This window comes from Bufo gargarizans, chromosome 5 (genome assembly GCF_014858855.1).
Source record: "Bufo gargarizans isolate SCDJY-AF-19 chromosome 5, ASM1485885v1, whole genome shotgun sequence".
In the NCBI taxonomy this organism is placed as follows: domain Eukaryota; kingdom Metazoa; phylum Chordata; class Amphibia; order Anura; family Bufonidae; genus Bufo; species Bufo gargarizans.
The window spans coordinates 464,495,916-464,513,424 of record NC_058084.1 but is presented as its reverse complement, the minus strand read 5'-3'; the positions used below and the strand labels follow the sequence as shown (position 1 = coordinate 464,513,424).

Genomic DNA, 17,509 nt, shown 5'->3' with positions numbered 1-17,509 from the left:
GATCTGTCCTCGATTGACTTTCAATGGAGTTCATGACGGATCCGTCTTGGCCATGTTCAAGATAATACAACCGGATCCTTTCATAACGGATGCATGCGTTGTATCATCAGTAACGGAAGCGTTTTTGCTAAACCCTGGATCCAGCAAAAACGCTAGTGTGAAAGTAGCCTTAAATTGATTTTCACGCCTGATCGGGTTTGTTTAGTTTTGCAAAATGGACAAAAAAAACGCAGCTTGCAGCGGGTTTTGTGTCCGGCCCCAAAATGCAACTTGTAGAGGGAAGTGTATTAAATATTCCCTAGATTCAATTCCCCATCAACTCTTCATCCCACTGGTTGATACAGGCCCATGTTTCCACAGGCTGCAGTTAAGGTTTATAACAGCTGATCAGTATCTACAGTCGTCCGCTTCTGTGCAGACCCCAAACAAGCTGTTGGTGACATGCTAAACCTGTTTTTTATAGCATGGGATATGCACACCTCTGCCCCATGGCCAAACACCTTCCCCTACTAATGATAGATAAATAGTCCAGCATTTAGGACTAGAGATGGAGAGCTCATCACCACGAGCAGAAGAAGGACTTCACACCTAGAAGAGTGGACATGAGCCCCTTCAGAAACAGAATACGAGCACTGGCTGGCTAAGTACCCCTGGAACCCATATTTCCCCTGCCACCCTTCCACTGCCATATTACCCCCTGATACCCCTGCCTTGCCATATCCCACTGACCCTTGCATTATCCCTGCCCTGATTTAACCTCTGCATTGCTTAGCTAGAGATTTGGGGGTGGAATTATAGTGGGGATTGTGTATTTTGTCTAGAGTAGTTAGGTTATTATAGTGTTGTTATTGTATGTCGTAGTGTGAGTCTCTATGTATATATATTTATATAGCCATTGATATAAAAAAAAATATATATATACTGTATATATATATATATATATATATATATATATATATATTAGTAAATAATTGATGGTGAACTGTATACTTGTTTTAATAAATATATTTTATTATTAAAATACAAGTATATAGAGTCTTTTGTCGCTGCCGCAATACAGCGCACGTAGTTCAGGAAAAAAGTAGAGAAACAGGTAGATAGAGGAAATAGGTGGAGTCTGCAATAGCTGGATGCTCCTATTTATTAATATTATTGATATTAATCCAAAATATTAATAATTGATATTCCCTTTAACACATTGTCAATGGGGACCAAACGTAACTGAACAGAACGGAATGCTGCAAAAATGCGTTCCAGTCTCATACCGGAGAGCAAACTGTTTTGCTTTCCGTCCTGGGATGCGGAGCAAGACGGTTCCGTCATGACCCACAATGTAAGTCAATGGGGACAGATCCGTTTTCTCTGACACAATCTGACCCACATTGGCTTTCAATGGAGTTCATGACAGATGCAGATGTTTGTATTATCAGTAACGGAAGTGTTTTTGCTGAACCCTGCCGGATCCAGCAAAAACGCTAGTGTGAAAGAAGCCTTTATTCAGGTTTTGAGGTCCTCTGCCGGATCTCAAGACCTGAATTAAAAAGGCAGATGTGAAAGTAGTCTTATTTAAGCCACATTCTTAGGCCTCATGCACACGACCGTTGTGTGCATCCGTGGCCGTTGTGCCGTTTTCCGTTTTTTTTTCGCGGACCCATTGACTTTCAATGAGTCTGTGGAAAAATCGGAAAATGCACCGTTTTGCAGCCGAGACCGTGATCCGTGTATCCTGTCCGTCAAAAAAATATGACCTGTCCATTCAAGTCAATGGGTCCGTGAAAGAACACGGATGCACACAAGATTGGCATCCGTGTCCGTGATCCGTGGCCGTAGGTTACTTTCATACAGACGGATCCGAAGATCCGTCTGCGTAAAAGCTTTTTCAGATCCGATAGTATATTCTAACACAGAGGCGTTCCCATAGTGATGGGGACGCTTCTAGCTAGAATATACAACAAACTGTGTACATGTCTGCCCCCTGCTGCACCTGAAGGGGTTAATTGTGCGTATCATAGCCCCCTGTAAGAGATCCGGGGCTGCCAGGCAGCAGGGGGCAGACCCCCCTCCCTCCTGGTGGCACAGTGTGCGGCCTCCCCCTCCCTCCCTCTATTGCATTAATAACATTGGTGGCACAGTGTGCGGCCTCCCCTCTCCCCCCCCCGATCATTGGTGGCAGCGGAGTTCCGATCGGAGTCCCAGTTTAATCGCTGGGGCTCCGATCGGTAACCATGGCAACCAGGACGCTACTGCAGTCCTGGTTGCCATGGTTACTTAGCAATAGTAGAAGCATCATACTTACCTGCTTGCTGCTGCGATGTCTGTGTCCGGCCGGGAGCTCCTCCTACTGGTAAGTGACAGTTCATTTAGCAATGCGCCGCACAGACCTTTCACTTACCAGTAGGAGGAGCTCCCGGCCGGACACAGACATCGCAGCAGCCAGCAGGTAAGTATGAAGCTTCTACTATTGCTAAGTAACCATGGCAACCAGGACTGCAGTAGCGTCCTAGTTGCCATGGTTACCGATCGGAACTCTGCTGCCACCAATGATCGGGGGGGAGAGAGGGGAGGCCGCACACTGGCCACCAATGTTATTAATGCAATAGAGGGAGGGGGGGGGGGTGCACACTGGCCACCAATGTTCTTATTACAATAGAGGGAGGGAGGGGGGGCCGGGGGAGGCCGCACACTGGCCACCAATGTTCTTATTACAATAGAGGGAGGGAGGGGTGCCGCACTGGCCACCAATGATATTCAAACTGGGGAGGGGGGGGGGGGGGTCTGTCCCCTGCTGCCTGGCAGCCCTGATCTCTTACAGGGGGCTATGATACGCACAATTAACCCCTTCAGGTGCAGCACCTGAGGGGTTAATTGTGCTGATAACGGCCCCCTGTAAGAGATTGGGTGCTGCCAGGCAGCAGGGGGCAGTAATGTACACAGTTTGTAGTATATTCTAACTAGAAGCGTCCCCATCACCATGGGAACGCCTCTGTGTTAGAATATACTGTCGGATATGAGTTTTCACGATGTAAGTCATATCCGACAGTATATTCTAACAGAGGCGTTCCCATGGTGATGGGGACGCTTCAAGTTAAAATATACCATCCATCGGATCTGAGAAAACTCCGATCCGATGGTATAAAAGGGACTCCAGACTTTACATCGAAAGTCAATGGGGGACGGATCCGTTTGCAATTGCACCATATTGTGTCAACGTCAAATGGATCCGTCCCCATTGACTTGCATTGTAATTCAGGACGGATCCGTTTGGCTCCGCACGGCCAGGCGGACACCAAAACGACTTTTTTTTCATGTCCGTGGATCCTCCAAAAATCAAGGAAGACCCACGGACGAAAAAACGGTCACGGATCACGGACCAACGGAACCCCGTTTTGCGGACAGTGAAAAAATACTGTCGTGTGCATGAGGCCTTATCAGTAAGATACAAACTGAGATACAATGAGTGTTTATAAGGTCAGGGATCAGAGATAAGGAGTCCTGGTCTGACGGAAAAGACAGAAAATCCAAAGGGTGCTACTAGAGGATCTCAGCTCTGTACAGAAAAAAGGGCTCCATATTTTTAATAAAGACCAATTTTAAAAAAAATATTTAGCTCAAAATTAGTACAATGCAATAATAAGAAAATTGCCCCCAAGAGTGTACATAGCCTTTAAATACTACAGGTGAAAGTCGAAAAATGAGAACATCGTGCAAAAGTCCATTTATTTCAGTAATGCAAATTAAAAGGAGTTGCATTAATGCAGCTTAAAATTAGAATTTTTTTTAAAAGGTTCAATCTTCTAGGCTCAAAGTGTCTCACTCTAGTCAGCTAATTAATCCATACCCCCTGAGCAAAGGGTACCTCAAAATTGTGACTTTGGGGTTTCATAAGCTGTAAGCCATAATCATCCAAATTATAACAAATAAAGGCTTGAAATATCTCGCTTTGCATGTAATGAGTCTCATATGTTAGTTTCACTTTTTAAGTTGCATTACTGAAATAAATGAACTTTGCACGATATTCTAATTTTTCGAGTTTCACCTGTACAATGTTGCACAACACAATTACATATTTATTGTCCCTATAAGCATCTGCACCACAAACAGAGCCCTAATCGCGTTGCCACCTACCTGCTGACTATATCCAAAACAACAATGAAGTCATCATATTTGAAGTTGGACATATCTGTTCCAAGGAGATACGTCTTGACTTTAAGCTGAACGTCCTGGAAAACCAAAGCGAGACACTTATTTAATGCGATGTAGCAGAGTGGACGTTATTCCGCACAATATGTTTGCCTTCCCTTTCTGAAGAAAAGAACATTGATTTTGACAGTCTGTCTCTTCCTGTTGTTCAGACATCGTCTCTGTGACACAAAATATCAGACAATGCTGCAGAAGAGAAAAGAAAAAACGGAGCAGGAGCTCGAGGTTTTTTTCCCTTCTAAGGATTATCTGAGGCTTAGATTCCTAAATTACGAGGATAGACCGAAGCTCTGTGGAGATTTCAATAAGCGCAGAACAGTTAAAGGGTAACCCGACAAAACAGAAAACTTAAAGGGGTTGTCTAATTTCAACAAATAGCATTTAATATGTAGCGGAAATTAATACAAGGCACTTACTAATGTATTGTGATTGTCCATATTGCCTCCTTTGCTGGCTGGGTTCATTTTTCCATCACATGATACGCTTCACGTTTCCATGGTTACGACCACCCTGCAATCCATCAGTAGTGGCCGTGCTTGCACACTATAGGAAAAAGCGCCAGCCTATGTGCGCTCCCATGGTCCTGGCCACCAAAGAGTCCGGTGTGTTTTTTTTCCCTATATTGTGCAAGCACGGCCACCGCTGATGGATTGCAGGGTGGTCGTAACCATGGAAATGAGCAGTGAATAATGTGTTGGAAAAATGAATCCAGCCAGCAAAGGAGGCAATATGGACAATCACAATACATTAGTAAGTGCCTTGTATTAACTTTCTCTACATGATAAATGCCATTTGCTGAAGTGAGAGGACCCCTTTAATTTTGTGTAACACTTCACACAAACTCACACTCCAAGTCATCAGTATGAAGCGCTATCTCCATCACTCCCAACCAAAGGAATGGAGTCGTGGTCATGCATGTGCACTGCGGCTTCAGTCCCATCGGGACCTCAGCTCTTGTGATTGCTGAGGGTCCCAGCGGACAGACTTCCAGTGATCAGACACATCTTCTATCCTGTGGACCATATTCCCTATCATTAGTTGCAATATTAATTGCTTCAATGCATAACATAAAATGAAATTACTCTGCAACTGGTCTGGATTAAAAAGCTTGTACAGTTTTCTGCCTACAGCTCCTATGCAGGTCTATGTGTCTCCATGGTTACAGACTACAAACATAGTCGGTGTAGTCTGATGCCACAGACCTTCGAATTGTTCCTACCTCTTGTTAACCTATATTTGGTAACAAAAACAAAAAGTATAGGACTGGTGGATGGGAGTTAGACAAAAAAGCTGAATCAGACTACACAGGGTTTGTTTGTAGTCTGTAACCATGGAGACACATAAGTCTGCAACAGAGATTTTAAATTAAGACCATTTCCAAAGTTTCATTGCTGCAGCGGAGGTGCAGTAGAAAGGTGTACGGATCCATTAAATTGTTTACCCGCCTTGTATATTGATAGTATACATATATTTCAATATCTCTGCTTGCATGCAGTAAAGGGAAGCAATGATGTTTACATCAAAACCAGCCAAGATTGCGAGAGAGTTTTCATTTAGAACATTGCGCCATGTACGCAAGTGACTTGTGAATGACCATGACAGGCTTTCAGTCACCCGATATAATAATCCATTCACTGGCAGCAAGCAAATATCTTGCTAACAGTAAGGAATTGAAACACAAAGTAAAAGAGGACGTTAGAGAACTTTTCATTGCACAATGAGCACATTTTCTTCATATAAAATTACTTCAAGGACCTCAAGTGTAAATGTATAAATCCCATGAAATCCCTGCTATGATATGTGCGCCTCTCAGAAAACTCAACCAGTGCGGGACTAAGAAAACAAGAAAGCAAATAAAGGTATTACCCAAAATTTCCAAATTGATCAATTAGGCAGAGCAGAAAACGGCTACAAAGAGTGTCTCTTGCTCTGGAGGACCCAGCAAGTCCATGCATTACATGGAAAACCTAATGATTCCAATGGGCAACATGTAATACTTCATGTCCCCCCTGTGGTGGCACTGTCTGAAAATCAAACACTTGCCAGGTTTCTTCACCGATCACAGCCGATTGCTGACGATTCCAGGAAATCTGTGAATTACTGATTTTTCTTCCTTATTTTTGGGATTGGTGCTCATCTTAGCAGGTCTGTTCCCAGAAGTTCTGAAAGGGAAATTACCTGCCATATGCGTGTCAGTCCGTGCTCCAGTTTCTTTTTGATGTAATTTCGATCAAAATTGTTCTCTTCTGTAGCGGGCACACTGTTACTATCTGAAAAAAAAAGAAAATATTAACAGGTCACAATACAGAGTATTTCGGCATTTTACTTTACTCCATGAAAAAAACTTCATATACAATTGACCGCGGCAGAATAAAATGTATGCAACATGCGTTTTATATTTTCATCTTATAACTGATGTATTCAGCTATATGGTATTATTATCACATTTTACATGTAACACTATGCGGTATGCTCCTCCGCTCCCTCACCAAACAAGGAGAACATTGTCTTCTGCAAATGCTTCAATCAGTCAACAGTCTACTGCAAACTCTGCTACTGGTCAGATCCTAGTCCAGTGCAGTGGTGGCCAACCTATGGCACGGGTGCCAGAGGCGGCACTCAGAGCCCTCTCTGTGGCCACCCGAACCCTGGAAAAATCTATGGTGTACCAATATGCCTTTTCCTGCTATTCATCAGCACAGGGCGCACTATGAACAGCAGAGGCAGCGCGCTGAATGTAGGCAGACTATTATAGCTAAATGATAAGGCACATGGAAGATATACTATTAGACTTTAGTATTCAGTGGCACTTTGCGATAAATAAGTAGGTTTTGGGTTGCAGTTTGGGCACTCGGTCTCTAAAAAGTTCACTGGTGTAGTGTACACGCTGCCATCAGTCAGTCCACAGTCTAGTGCAAACACTGCCACCAGTCAGTCCACAGTCTCGTGTAAACACTGCCACCAGTCAGTCCACAGTCTCGTGTAAACACTGCCACCAGTCAGTCCACAGTCTCGTGTAAACACTGCCACCAGTCAGTCCACAGTCTCGTGTAAACACTGCCACCAGTCAGTCCACAGTCTTGTGTAAACACTGCCACCAGTCAGTCCACAGTCTCGTGTAAACACTGCCACCAGTCAGTCCACAGTCTAGTGTAAACACTGCCACCAGTCAGTCCACAGTATAGTGTAAACACTGCCACCGGTCAGTCCACAGTCTAGTGTAAACACTGCCACCGGTCAGTCCACAGTCTAGTGTAAACACTGCCATCGGTCAGTCCACAGTCTAGTGTAAACACTGCCACCGGTCAGTCCACAGTCTAGTGTAAACACTGCCATCGGTCAGTCCACAGTCTAGTGTAAACACTGCCACCAGTCAGTCCACAGTCTAGTGTAAACACTGCCATCGGTCAGTCCACAGGCTAGTGTAAACACTGCCACCAGTCAGTCCACAGGCTAGTGTAAACACTGCCACCAGTCAGTCCACAGTCTAGTGTAAACACTGCCACCAGTCAGTCCACAGTCTAGTGTAAACACTGCCACCGGTCAGTCTACAGTCAAGTGTAAACACTGCCACCAGTCAGTCCACAGTCTAGTGTAAACACTGCCACCAGTCAGTCCACAGTCTAAGTTAAACTATCCATTAAAATCAGGTCAGCCCATTTTCAAAATCGGAGCAGTTCACAGTTGATTAATCTTCATTAATTTGACATGATGGTTATAATCCTTTCCACTTTTAAAATGATGTCGGTTCGGGAGTACTGCCAAACTTCCTTCTAAAGTAGCTCCAGCAATAAAGTTTCAGCTGAATGATTAATTTACAACTTTGCCATCATCTCTTCAGACCCATCCTAATTAACATTCCCTGAAAACAAAATGGAAATGTGGGGAGAGCGGAGCATGTGACCTCTTGTCTCCATCGCACGGTGAATAAACTCTGAGGTGTCATCTGCAAGTCAATGAGGATGTATCAGAACTTACAGGTCCTTCAGAGCGGCTTAGCCACGTCCTCGAGTGCCCTTAACAGGAAGCCATTAATGAGAATCTGCTCCGAGAGCGGGTCTCCTGAGATGCTTTACAATGCCCACATGTGTTGCCATCTGGTGACCGGGCCAAAACAACAGATCAGTAAGAAATATGGTCACACAGAAGCTGCTCTGCAAACACCAGACACAAAGGTGAAAATGCGGCGCAGTCATCGGTTGAAGTCCCAGTGCATGCTCCGCGTCCCAGTGCCCCAAATTCATACTGTTAGATATCTATCTATATCTTTTTAATAGGACGGTTGGAAGGGTAATGGTTGGCTGGATGAGATGCCTTAGATTCAGCTCAGTGCGGTCTCCAGATGAATGTCCCTGATTTGGCAACTCATTTGCATATTTTTTTCCCTTGGGGCATTGCATGAAAAATATGTCTCCATAAGCTGTGGTGTCTGCATACATTTTTAGGTGCCTATCTGATATATTTTCACTCTTTTTACCTCTACCTGGTTTTGTGAGCTTCCACTGCTTCTCCACGCAAATCTGTTGGCGGGCGAGCACAGGGCGAGTGGTCAGGACACTGCTCTGCAGACCACATTTCCTATAATACGTCCACAGGGTGCGCTCTGCCTGGTAACATCTTACAGTAGTATACAAACACTGACCTACAGAATTCCTTTGCTCTTCCTCTGGATGCCCACGGCCTTCCTCTAACTTCTTGTACTGCGCATGCGAAGCCTTTTTGGCGAGCTGCAGCGGGTCAGGAAAAACTGCACATGGGCTGGCGCTGGCCGCCACTGACAAAATCTATGGTCAGCTTCAATATAAGTGGGACTAAAGAGTGCCTTATGGTCGAATCCAAGGACACCGGAAAGACACAATAAGACTGCTGACAGGGACATGTGTTCCATACTGTACATTTAAAGGGTTATTCCCATTCGCTAGGCTTTGCCACCAATGTTACATAGTTAATACGGTTGAAAAACGACATACGTCCATCAAGTTCAACCAAGGAATGTCCGGTAGGTGCGGGTCCCATTTGAAGGACAGCACACTGTGCAAATGCGGCCACCCTCCATTCACTGCTATAGGAGTTCCAAAAAATAGCAGAGTGCCGGCTCGGCTATTTCCAGAAGTCCCATAGAGGTGAATGGAGAGGAGGACATGCATGCGCAGTGCACGTTTCATTTACTTCTATAGGACTTTCAAAAATAGTTGAGCAAGCTCGCTCAGCTATTTTCGGAACTCCCTTAGAAGTGAATGGAGAGCACATGTCTATTCGTAGTGCGCTCTCCTTAACTTTGGGGGGCCCCTACTGAAGTTAGGAGAGGGTCCGAGAACATTGGTGACATATCCTACCAATAGGGCATAACCCTATAACTAGGATCCTGTTCCTTTAAATGTCACTGCAGCGCCACCACAGGGGAAGTTGAGCATTACATGATGGCCATTTACTGTGCTACCCGTGTAATGCACGGACTTGTAGCAGTCCTGAATTTGCAAGTGCCCTCTATAAATTCTGAGGTGTTCACTATGAGGTTCTGCAGCAGCTGCTGAAGAACCTCTTTAAGACTAAGAGAACACTACAGGTTGGCACATAGGCCATTTCCTATAAGAGTGACCTGTGGCAGACGGCTTCTGCTGAAGGAGATAAGCGGCGTCTATGGAAGGACAAAAAGACGTGTCAATGAGAAATTTCCTTTGTGTGAGAAATATGGACGGGGAGCAAATACTTTTTTATATCACTATGAAGCGCTTTCCTATAAAACTGCTAGAAACCTGCAGACTCTTCTATGCCGATGCCATAAAAGAGTAATCCGCAGCCGGAGGAGAGCTGTAATTATATTTAGTGTCCACCGCCAGCTGAAAATCAATCTCTATAAAATAAATACAGGTTTTATCTGCTTCTCATACAAGTCGCTGAATATCTGTATGGGGGGACGGGACACATCCAGAGAATAAAGAAGTCACGGCGGCACCCCTCTAAAAATATGTCACATCCATGGCTTCTGAGTACTTCTATCTATACATCTGCTTGTATTAAGAATAGGATTGGTAGAAATATCTGTATTTTTCGCCCTATAAGACGCACCTAGGTTTTTGAGGAGGAAAATAAGAAAACAAATATTTTTAACCAAAAGGTGTGCTTTTGGTGGGTTTTGAATTAATGGTGGTCTGTGCATGACACTATCATGGGGGATCTGTGGATGACGCACTGTCATGTGGGGGATCTGTGGATGGCGCTGTTATGGGGGATCTGTGGATGGTACTGCTATGGGGTGGGAGATCTGTGGATGGCATTGTTATGGGGTGGGGGGGGATCTGTCGATGGCATTGTTATGGGGTGGGGGATCTGTAGATAGAACTGTTATGGGGGGGGATCTGTGGATGACACTCCTATATGTCATCCACAGATCCCCCTCATAACAGTGTACCCCAAAATACACCGACCCTCTGCTCACCGAATTATTTATAAACGTGAATCCTTATCCTGTTATTAAGTTGAACTAACGCTGCGCTCTCCCATGTTCCCCTGTATCCCCACAGCACTTACGAACAAGCTTCAATAGCAGTTAGAGCGGACGGCATCGCGCGGCTGCTCCGCCTGCTTCATTCATAAAGTGGGCGGAGCAGGCGCGCGACATTAGTGAGTGACGTTACTGCGTCTTATGGGGCGAAAAATACGGTAATAGATAGATAGCGAGATAGATACATAGTGAGATAGATAGATGGAGTTAGGTCCATATATATTTGGACACTGACTATTATTTTTTACCTGTTCACTAAAACATATTCAAGTTATAGTTATATAATAGACATAAAGTACAGACTTTTAGCTTTCATTTGAGGGTATCCACATTAAAATTGGATGAACGGTTTAGTTGTTTCAGCTCCTTTACACGTGGCACCCTGTTTTTAGAGAGGGACCAAAAGTAATTGGACAATTGGCTCAAAGGATTAAGCACATAAAAGGCCTGGAGTTTATTTAAGGTGTGGTGCCTGCATTTTGAAGATTTTGCTGAGAAGTAAACATGCGGTCAAAGGAGCGGCAAAATCTACAGTTTGGTTCATCCTGAGAAAGAAAGCTCTGGTGACCTCAACAATGCAAAAAGACCTGGACGCCCACGGATGACAACAGTGGTGGATGATGGCAGAATAATTATCGTGGTGAAGAGAAACCCCTTCACAACAGCCGACCAAGTGAACAACACTCTCCAGGATATAGGCGTATCAATATCCAAATCTACCATAAAGAGAAGACTGCGTGAAAGTAATACAGAGTGATACCCTGATGCCCATCCCTAGTGCGGTGGGATTTTGACATGGAGGGTAGATGGGTGAATAAACCATCCAATTTTTTCACTAATCTGGAGTGCTGTTTTTTTTCTTCTATATCGAGATAGATAGAGAAAGAAAGAAAGAGAGAAAGAAAGAAAGAGAAAGAAAGAGAGAGAAAGAAAGAGAGAGAGAAAGAAAGAGAGAAAGAAAGAGAGAAAGAAAGAAAGAAAGAGAAAGAGAGAGAGAGAGAAAGAAAGAATTCCTCAGCACTTCCCAGGCGTATATCAAATTAAGTGTATTTCAATCACCAAACAGCAACGTTTCGATCCTCTCCCTGGAACCTTTCTCAAGCAGTGACAATATACATTGGTGCTCAGTGCATATAAATAGGGTGCGTAATATAACTCAATAATTAACATAATTAAGTGTAGAAAATATGTATAAACATGATTGTTGTACAGAAAAACATGTGATATAATAATGTGCATGATTCTATATCCTCAATCATCATGATCATCGTGATACAAAAAGATCTATATAAATGTGTATATCATATACGTAATTATATCATAATTACCCATCATTTTATAATCATGTGAAAAAACAGATGGTTAAAAAAAAAAGATGTGAGGGACACTTGGCCAGCCCGGATCACGGTGCAGCAGGTAATTCTCGCCGTGCTTTCACTTCCTACATTCACATGAAGCGCATCGGTGGAACGCTCACATGGCCGCCTCCACATCCATCAATCACATGGAGCGCACACGTGATTACAGAATCCGATCACATGACAAGCAACATTATGACGTGTAATTAATCGCAAATTAAATAACACAATGTAAATATATGTTAAGCACGATATGGGTCAGCATATAAAGGAACAATATATAGAACCAGATTATCAGACACCTGGGGGAATAATGGCAAAATAGTATTGAGAAGAAATGGTGGTTTATATGGTTAAATAGTATAATAATATTATATATCGGTGATATATGGAGTCATCTACAACAAGGACCTAATTACAAGTGTCTGATTTTGATTTATTTTCCAAAAGCGATTTTTCTCCTCCTACTGGATTATTTCCAGAAACTGTATTAAAAGATGTTAATGCTCCAAAGATGAACGATAATAGATCTCGTCAACGTCCTGATACGACACGTCAGGAGCGCTTGGCACTCAATGAATTGGTCCATGACCGCGACCTCACCATCAAACCGGCGGATAAGGGTGGTGCAGTCATGGACACCAATAAATACATAGGGGAAGCAATAAGGCAATTACATGATACAAATGTTTACCAGAAACTGACTCAAGGTCCTAGATGGAAGATTGAAAAACTGATTAAAACTCTACTAGACCTGGGTCTACAGGGAGGATTGATTGATATAAAAGTAAGAGAATTTTTGTTAGTTACACATCCAACAACATCAATGTTATATCTGATACCCAAGATACACAAGGATCTCATCAACCCCCCTGGAAGGTTCCCTCTACTTGAGACATTATATGAATTTTGTACACATTTATATAGATCTTACTTTTTGTATCACGATGATCATGATGTTTGAGGATATAGAATCATGCACATTATTATATCACTTGTTTTTCTGTACAACAATCACAGTCTGCTTAACCTAATAACACACAAAGAATTAAATGTTACCATGTTTTTATTGAACACACCATGTACCGTATTTTTCGCCGTATAAGACGCACTTTTTCTCCCCCCAAAATGGGGGGGAAATGCGTCTTATACGGCGAATGCTGTCAGTTTTACATCGCAAGCTCGGGGAGGGACTGGGAGGAGGAGCTGGGGCCGGCAATAGCGGCGGGGCGGTGCAGTCACTGTACTATAGCCCCGCTCCGGTATACTAATATATGTCATATTCAATTAATGGTTATTAAATATGCCCCTTTATGCCTAATAGTACCTTAAATCCTAACCGCTTCAGTACAATGCAGGTCGGGCTGGCGGCAGTGTAACTCCCTGATGTCACGTGCCTGCGCCGCCTACTTTATGAATGAAGCAGGCGGCAAGTGACGTCAGTGAGTGACGCGCCGCGCCGGCCGCCCGGCCTGCCGGCATTGTACTGAAGCTGTTAGGATTTAAGGTACTATTAGGAATAAAGGGGCATATTTAATAACTATTAATTGAATAAGACATATTATATTAGTATACTGGAGCGGCGGGGATCTGTGGATGGCACAGTTATGGGCTGGGAGGGTCTGTGGATGACACATGTATAACAGTGCCATCCACAGATCCCCCCTGTAACAGTGCCAGCCACAGATCCCCCTGTAACAGTGCCAGCCACAGATCCCCCCATAACAGTGTCCGTCATCCACAGATCCCCCCGTAACAGTGTCCGTCATCCACAGATCCCCCCATAACAGTGTCCGTCATCCACAGATCCCCCCATAACAGTGTCCGTCATCCACAGATCCCCCCATAACAGTGTCAGTCATCAACAGATCCCCAGTAATAGTGCCATCCACAGACCACCATTAGTTCCAAACCCACCAAACACACAGCACACCTTTTGGTTAAAAATATTTTTTTTCTTATTTTCCTCCCCAAAAACCTAGGTGCGTCTTATACGCCGATGCGTCTTATACGGCGAAAAATACGGTAAACATTCACAGTGCAGGTGGAAAAAGTATGTGAACCCTTGGATTTAATAACTGGTTGAACCTCATTTGGCAGCAATAACTTCCACCAAACGTTTCCTGTAGTTGCAGATCAGACGTGCACAACAGTCAGGAGTAATTCTTGACCATTCCTCTTTACAGAACTGTTTCAGTTCAGCAATATTCTTGGGATGTCTGGTGTGAATCGCTTTCTTGAGGTCATGCCACAGCATCTCAATCGGGTTGAGGTCAGGACTCTGAGCAATTCTGTTGTTGATTTACTTCTATGCTTTGGGTCGTTGTCCTGTTGCAACACCCTCTTCTGTTGAGCTTCAGCTGGTGGACAGATGGCCTTAAGTTCTCCTGCAAAATGTCTTGATAAACTTGAGAATTAATTTTTCCTTCGATGATAGCAATCCGTCCAGGCCCTGACGCAGCAAAGCAGCCCCAAACCATGATGCTCCCACCACCATACTTCACAGTTGGGATGAGGTTTTGAGGTTGGTGTGCTGTGCCTCTTTTTCTCCACACATAGTGTTGTGTGTTTCTTCCAAACAACTCAACTTTGGTTTCATCTGTCCACAGAATATTTTGCCAGTACTGCTGTGGAACCTCCAGGTGCTCTTGTGTAATCTGTAAACGTGCAGCAATATTTTTTTGGACAGCAGTTGCTTCCTCTGTGGTATCCTCCCATGAAATCCATTCTTGTTTAGTGTTTTACGTATCGTAGATTCGCTAACAGGGATGTTAGCATATGCCAGAGACTTTTGTAAGTCTTTAGCTGACACTCTAGGATTCTTCTTCACCTCATTGAGCAGTCTGCGCTGTACTCTTGCAGTCATCTTTACAGGACGGCCACTCCTAGGGAGAGTAGCAGCAGTGCTGTACTTTCTCCATTTATAGACAGTTTGTCTTACCGTGGACTGATGAACAGCAAGGCTTTTGGAGATACTTTTATAACCCTTTCCAGCGTTATGCAAGTCAACAATTCTTAATCGTAGGTCTTCTGAGAGCTCTTTTGTGAGAGGCATCATTCACATCAGGCAATGCTTCTTGTGAAAAGCAAACCCAGAACTGGTGTGTGTCTTTTATAGGGCAGGGCAGCTGTAACCAACACCTCCAATGTCATCTCATTGATTGGACTCCAGTTGGCTGACACCTCACACCAATTAGCTCTTGGAGATGTCATTAGTCTAGGGGTTCACATACTTTTTCCACCTGCACTGTGAATGTTTACATGGTGTGTACAATAAAAACATGGTAACATGTAATTCTTTGTGTGTTATTAGTTAAGCAGACTGATTGTCTATTGCTGTGACTTAGATGAAGATCAGATCACATTTTATGACCAATTTGTGCAGAAATCCATATCATTCCAAAGGGTTCACATACTTTTTCTTGCAACTGTATATATATTGTCACTGCTTGAGAAAGGTTCCAGTGAGAGGATCGAAACGTTGCCATTTGGTGATCGAAATACACTTTATTTGATATACGCCTGGGAAGTGCTGAGGAATTTTTTCTTTCTGTATTTTTTGAAGGTTGAATAGCTTCTACAGCAGCTGGCACCCCTTTACAATTTATGCTGTGCTGCTCACACCCTTTGGACTTTGTATTTCTGATAGATGGATAGACAGATAGATAGATAGATCTTCATCAACTGAGCTGCTTAGGAATGGGGTCGGTCCTAAGAGGACAATTTCTTTAACCAGGATCTTTATTCCCAACAGTTCCCATCGGTTCCTTACCAGATGTGGCTTGGGGTTCCTCCTGATCAAATTTTTCATGCCACTCCATTGTGCGAAAGTAACTCAGCATAACTTCCCAGAGTGCTTTGCAGAGGTCGGTTAAGCATGGAATGTAGCTGTCTGACGTTATGTGCTGCAATAGACAAAGAAAGAAGCATCATTCACCGCTGCGGTGCTCCATCATCCCACAGGACAACCGCCACTACTATGCAGCTTACCCAGGACTGGGACTGATACACTGTGAATGTAAAGAAAGCTGCTATTCACTGACTGCAACCTGAGATTTTAAAATGATAAGGAAATTTAAAAGAAAAGTACATTAGGAAGTTGCAGAACATTCTTCTATTTGCAGGACTTCTCCTGTGCTGCACCCATTCTGAGGAACGCACTGCCCTGGGCCATCAGACTTGCCCCTGACAATCCCAATTTATAGCGTGCCTTTAATATCTACAAGGAGGCTTCTGTCAAACAACCAAAGACCATGGCCTTATACAACCTGACTAGTCAGATCTCCGCTCTATCCTGTCCTCAGCAAGCTACCCATAATGCATCACTCCCAACTTCATATCTGCATTGGCTCCGATACTGGCTGAGTGAAAGATTCATTTATTAGGCCTTGGCTGCCCTGCGATTGTGTTCGCTGGGGGCTGATGGGGCAGAGGAATACTCTTCCTTTTGTCTAACTGCCTAGATGTAGTGGATGCTATTGACTGTGGTATGTAGAGGGTTAAACGGCCAGGATTGGAGTCTTCTCTGATCCTGGCCATTACAGCGGGAGCCAGGCTTCAGTCAGCGCTAGGCTTCTGCTGTTTCTAGACCCACCTGTAGGGGCAGGACTAATATCGAGTGAGTCTTGCTTTCCCCGCCCACTCAGAGAAAGCCTGTGAGTCTTGCTTTCCCCGCCCACTCAGAAAGCCTGTGAGTCCTGCTGATCCCGCCCACTCAGAGAAAGCCAGTGAGTCTTCCTTTCCCCGCCCACTCAGAGAAAGCCTGCGAGTCTTGCTGATCCTGCCCACTCAGAGAAAGCCTGCGAGTCTTCCTTTCCCCGCCCACTCAGAGAAAGCCTGCGAGTCTTGCTGATCCTGCCCACTCAGAGAAAGCCTGCGAGTCTTGCTGATCCTGCCCACTCAGAGAAAGCCTGCGAGTCTTGCTGATCCTGCCCACTCAGAGAAAGCCAGTGAGTCTTGCTTTCCCCGCCCACTCAGAGAAAGCCTGCGAGTCTTGCTTTCCCCGCCCACTCAGAAAGCCTGTGAGTCCTGCTGATCCCGCCCACTCAGAGAAAGCCAGTGAATCTTGCTTTCCCCGCCCACTTAGAGAAAGCCTGTGAGTCTTGCTTTCCCCGCCCACTCAGAGAAAGCCTGTGAGTCTTGCTTTCCCCGCCCACTCAGAGAAAGCCTGTGAGTCCTGCTGATCCCGCCCACTCAGAAAAAGCCAGTGAATCTTGCTTTCCCCGCCCACTTAGAGAAAGCCTGTGAGTCTTGCTTTCCCCGCCCACTCAGAGAAAGCCAGTGAGTCCTGCTGATCCCACCTACAGCTCACCTTAAAAACATTTAAATACCTTTTAACATGAAAAAACGAAATCAAATAGTACAATACTATATATCCCTGAGCTCAGCGTCTCCCCCTCTATCCTGTGCTGCCCCCACATAGTAGATCAGACAGATCTCCTGTAAA

General features: G+C 44.4%; 1 protein-coding gene across 1 annotated transcript in view; it reads right to left on the bottom strand.

Moving 5' to 3' along the window:
• The window catches only part of VPS50 (VPS50 subunit of EARP/GARPII complex), a 174,515-nt gene that overhangs the window by 43,187 nt on the left and 113,819 nt on the right, over positions 1-17,509 (bottom strand). Inside the window, exons 13-15 of the mRNA XM_044293698.1 lie at positions 15,836-15,968; positions 6,379-6,470; positions 4,126-4,220 (exon numbers count right to left, since the gene is read on the bottom strand). Of these exons, the coding sequence (XP_044149633.1) occupies positions 4,126-4,220; positions 6,379-6,470; positions 15,836-15,968 (320 nt within the window). The remainder of the gene's footprint in view (positions 1-4,125; positions 4,221-6,378; positions 6,471-15,835; positions 15,969-17,509) is intronic.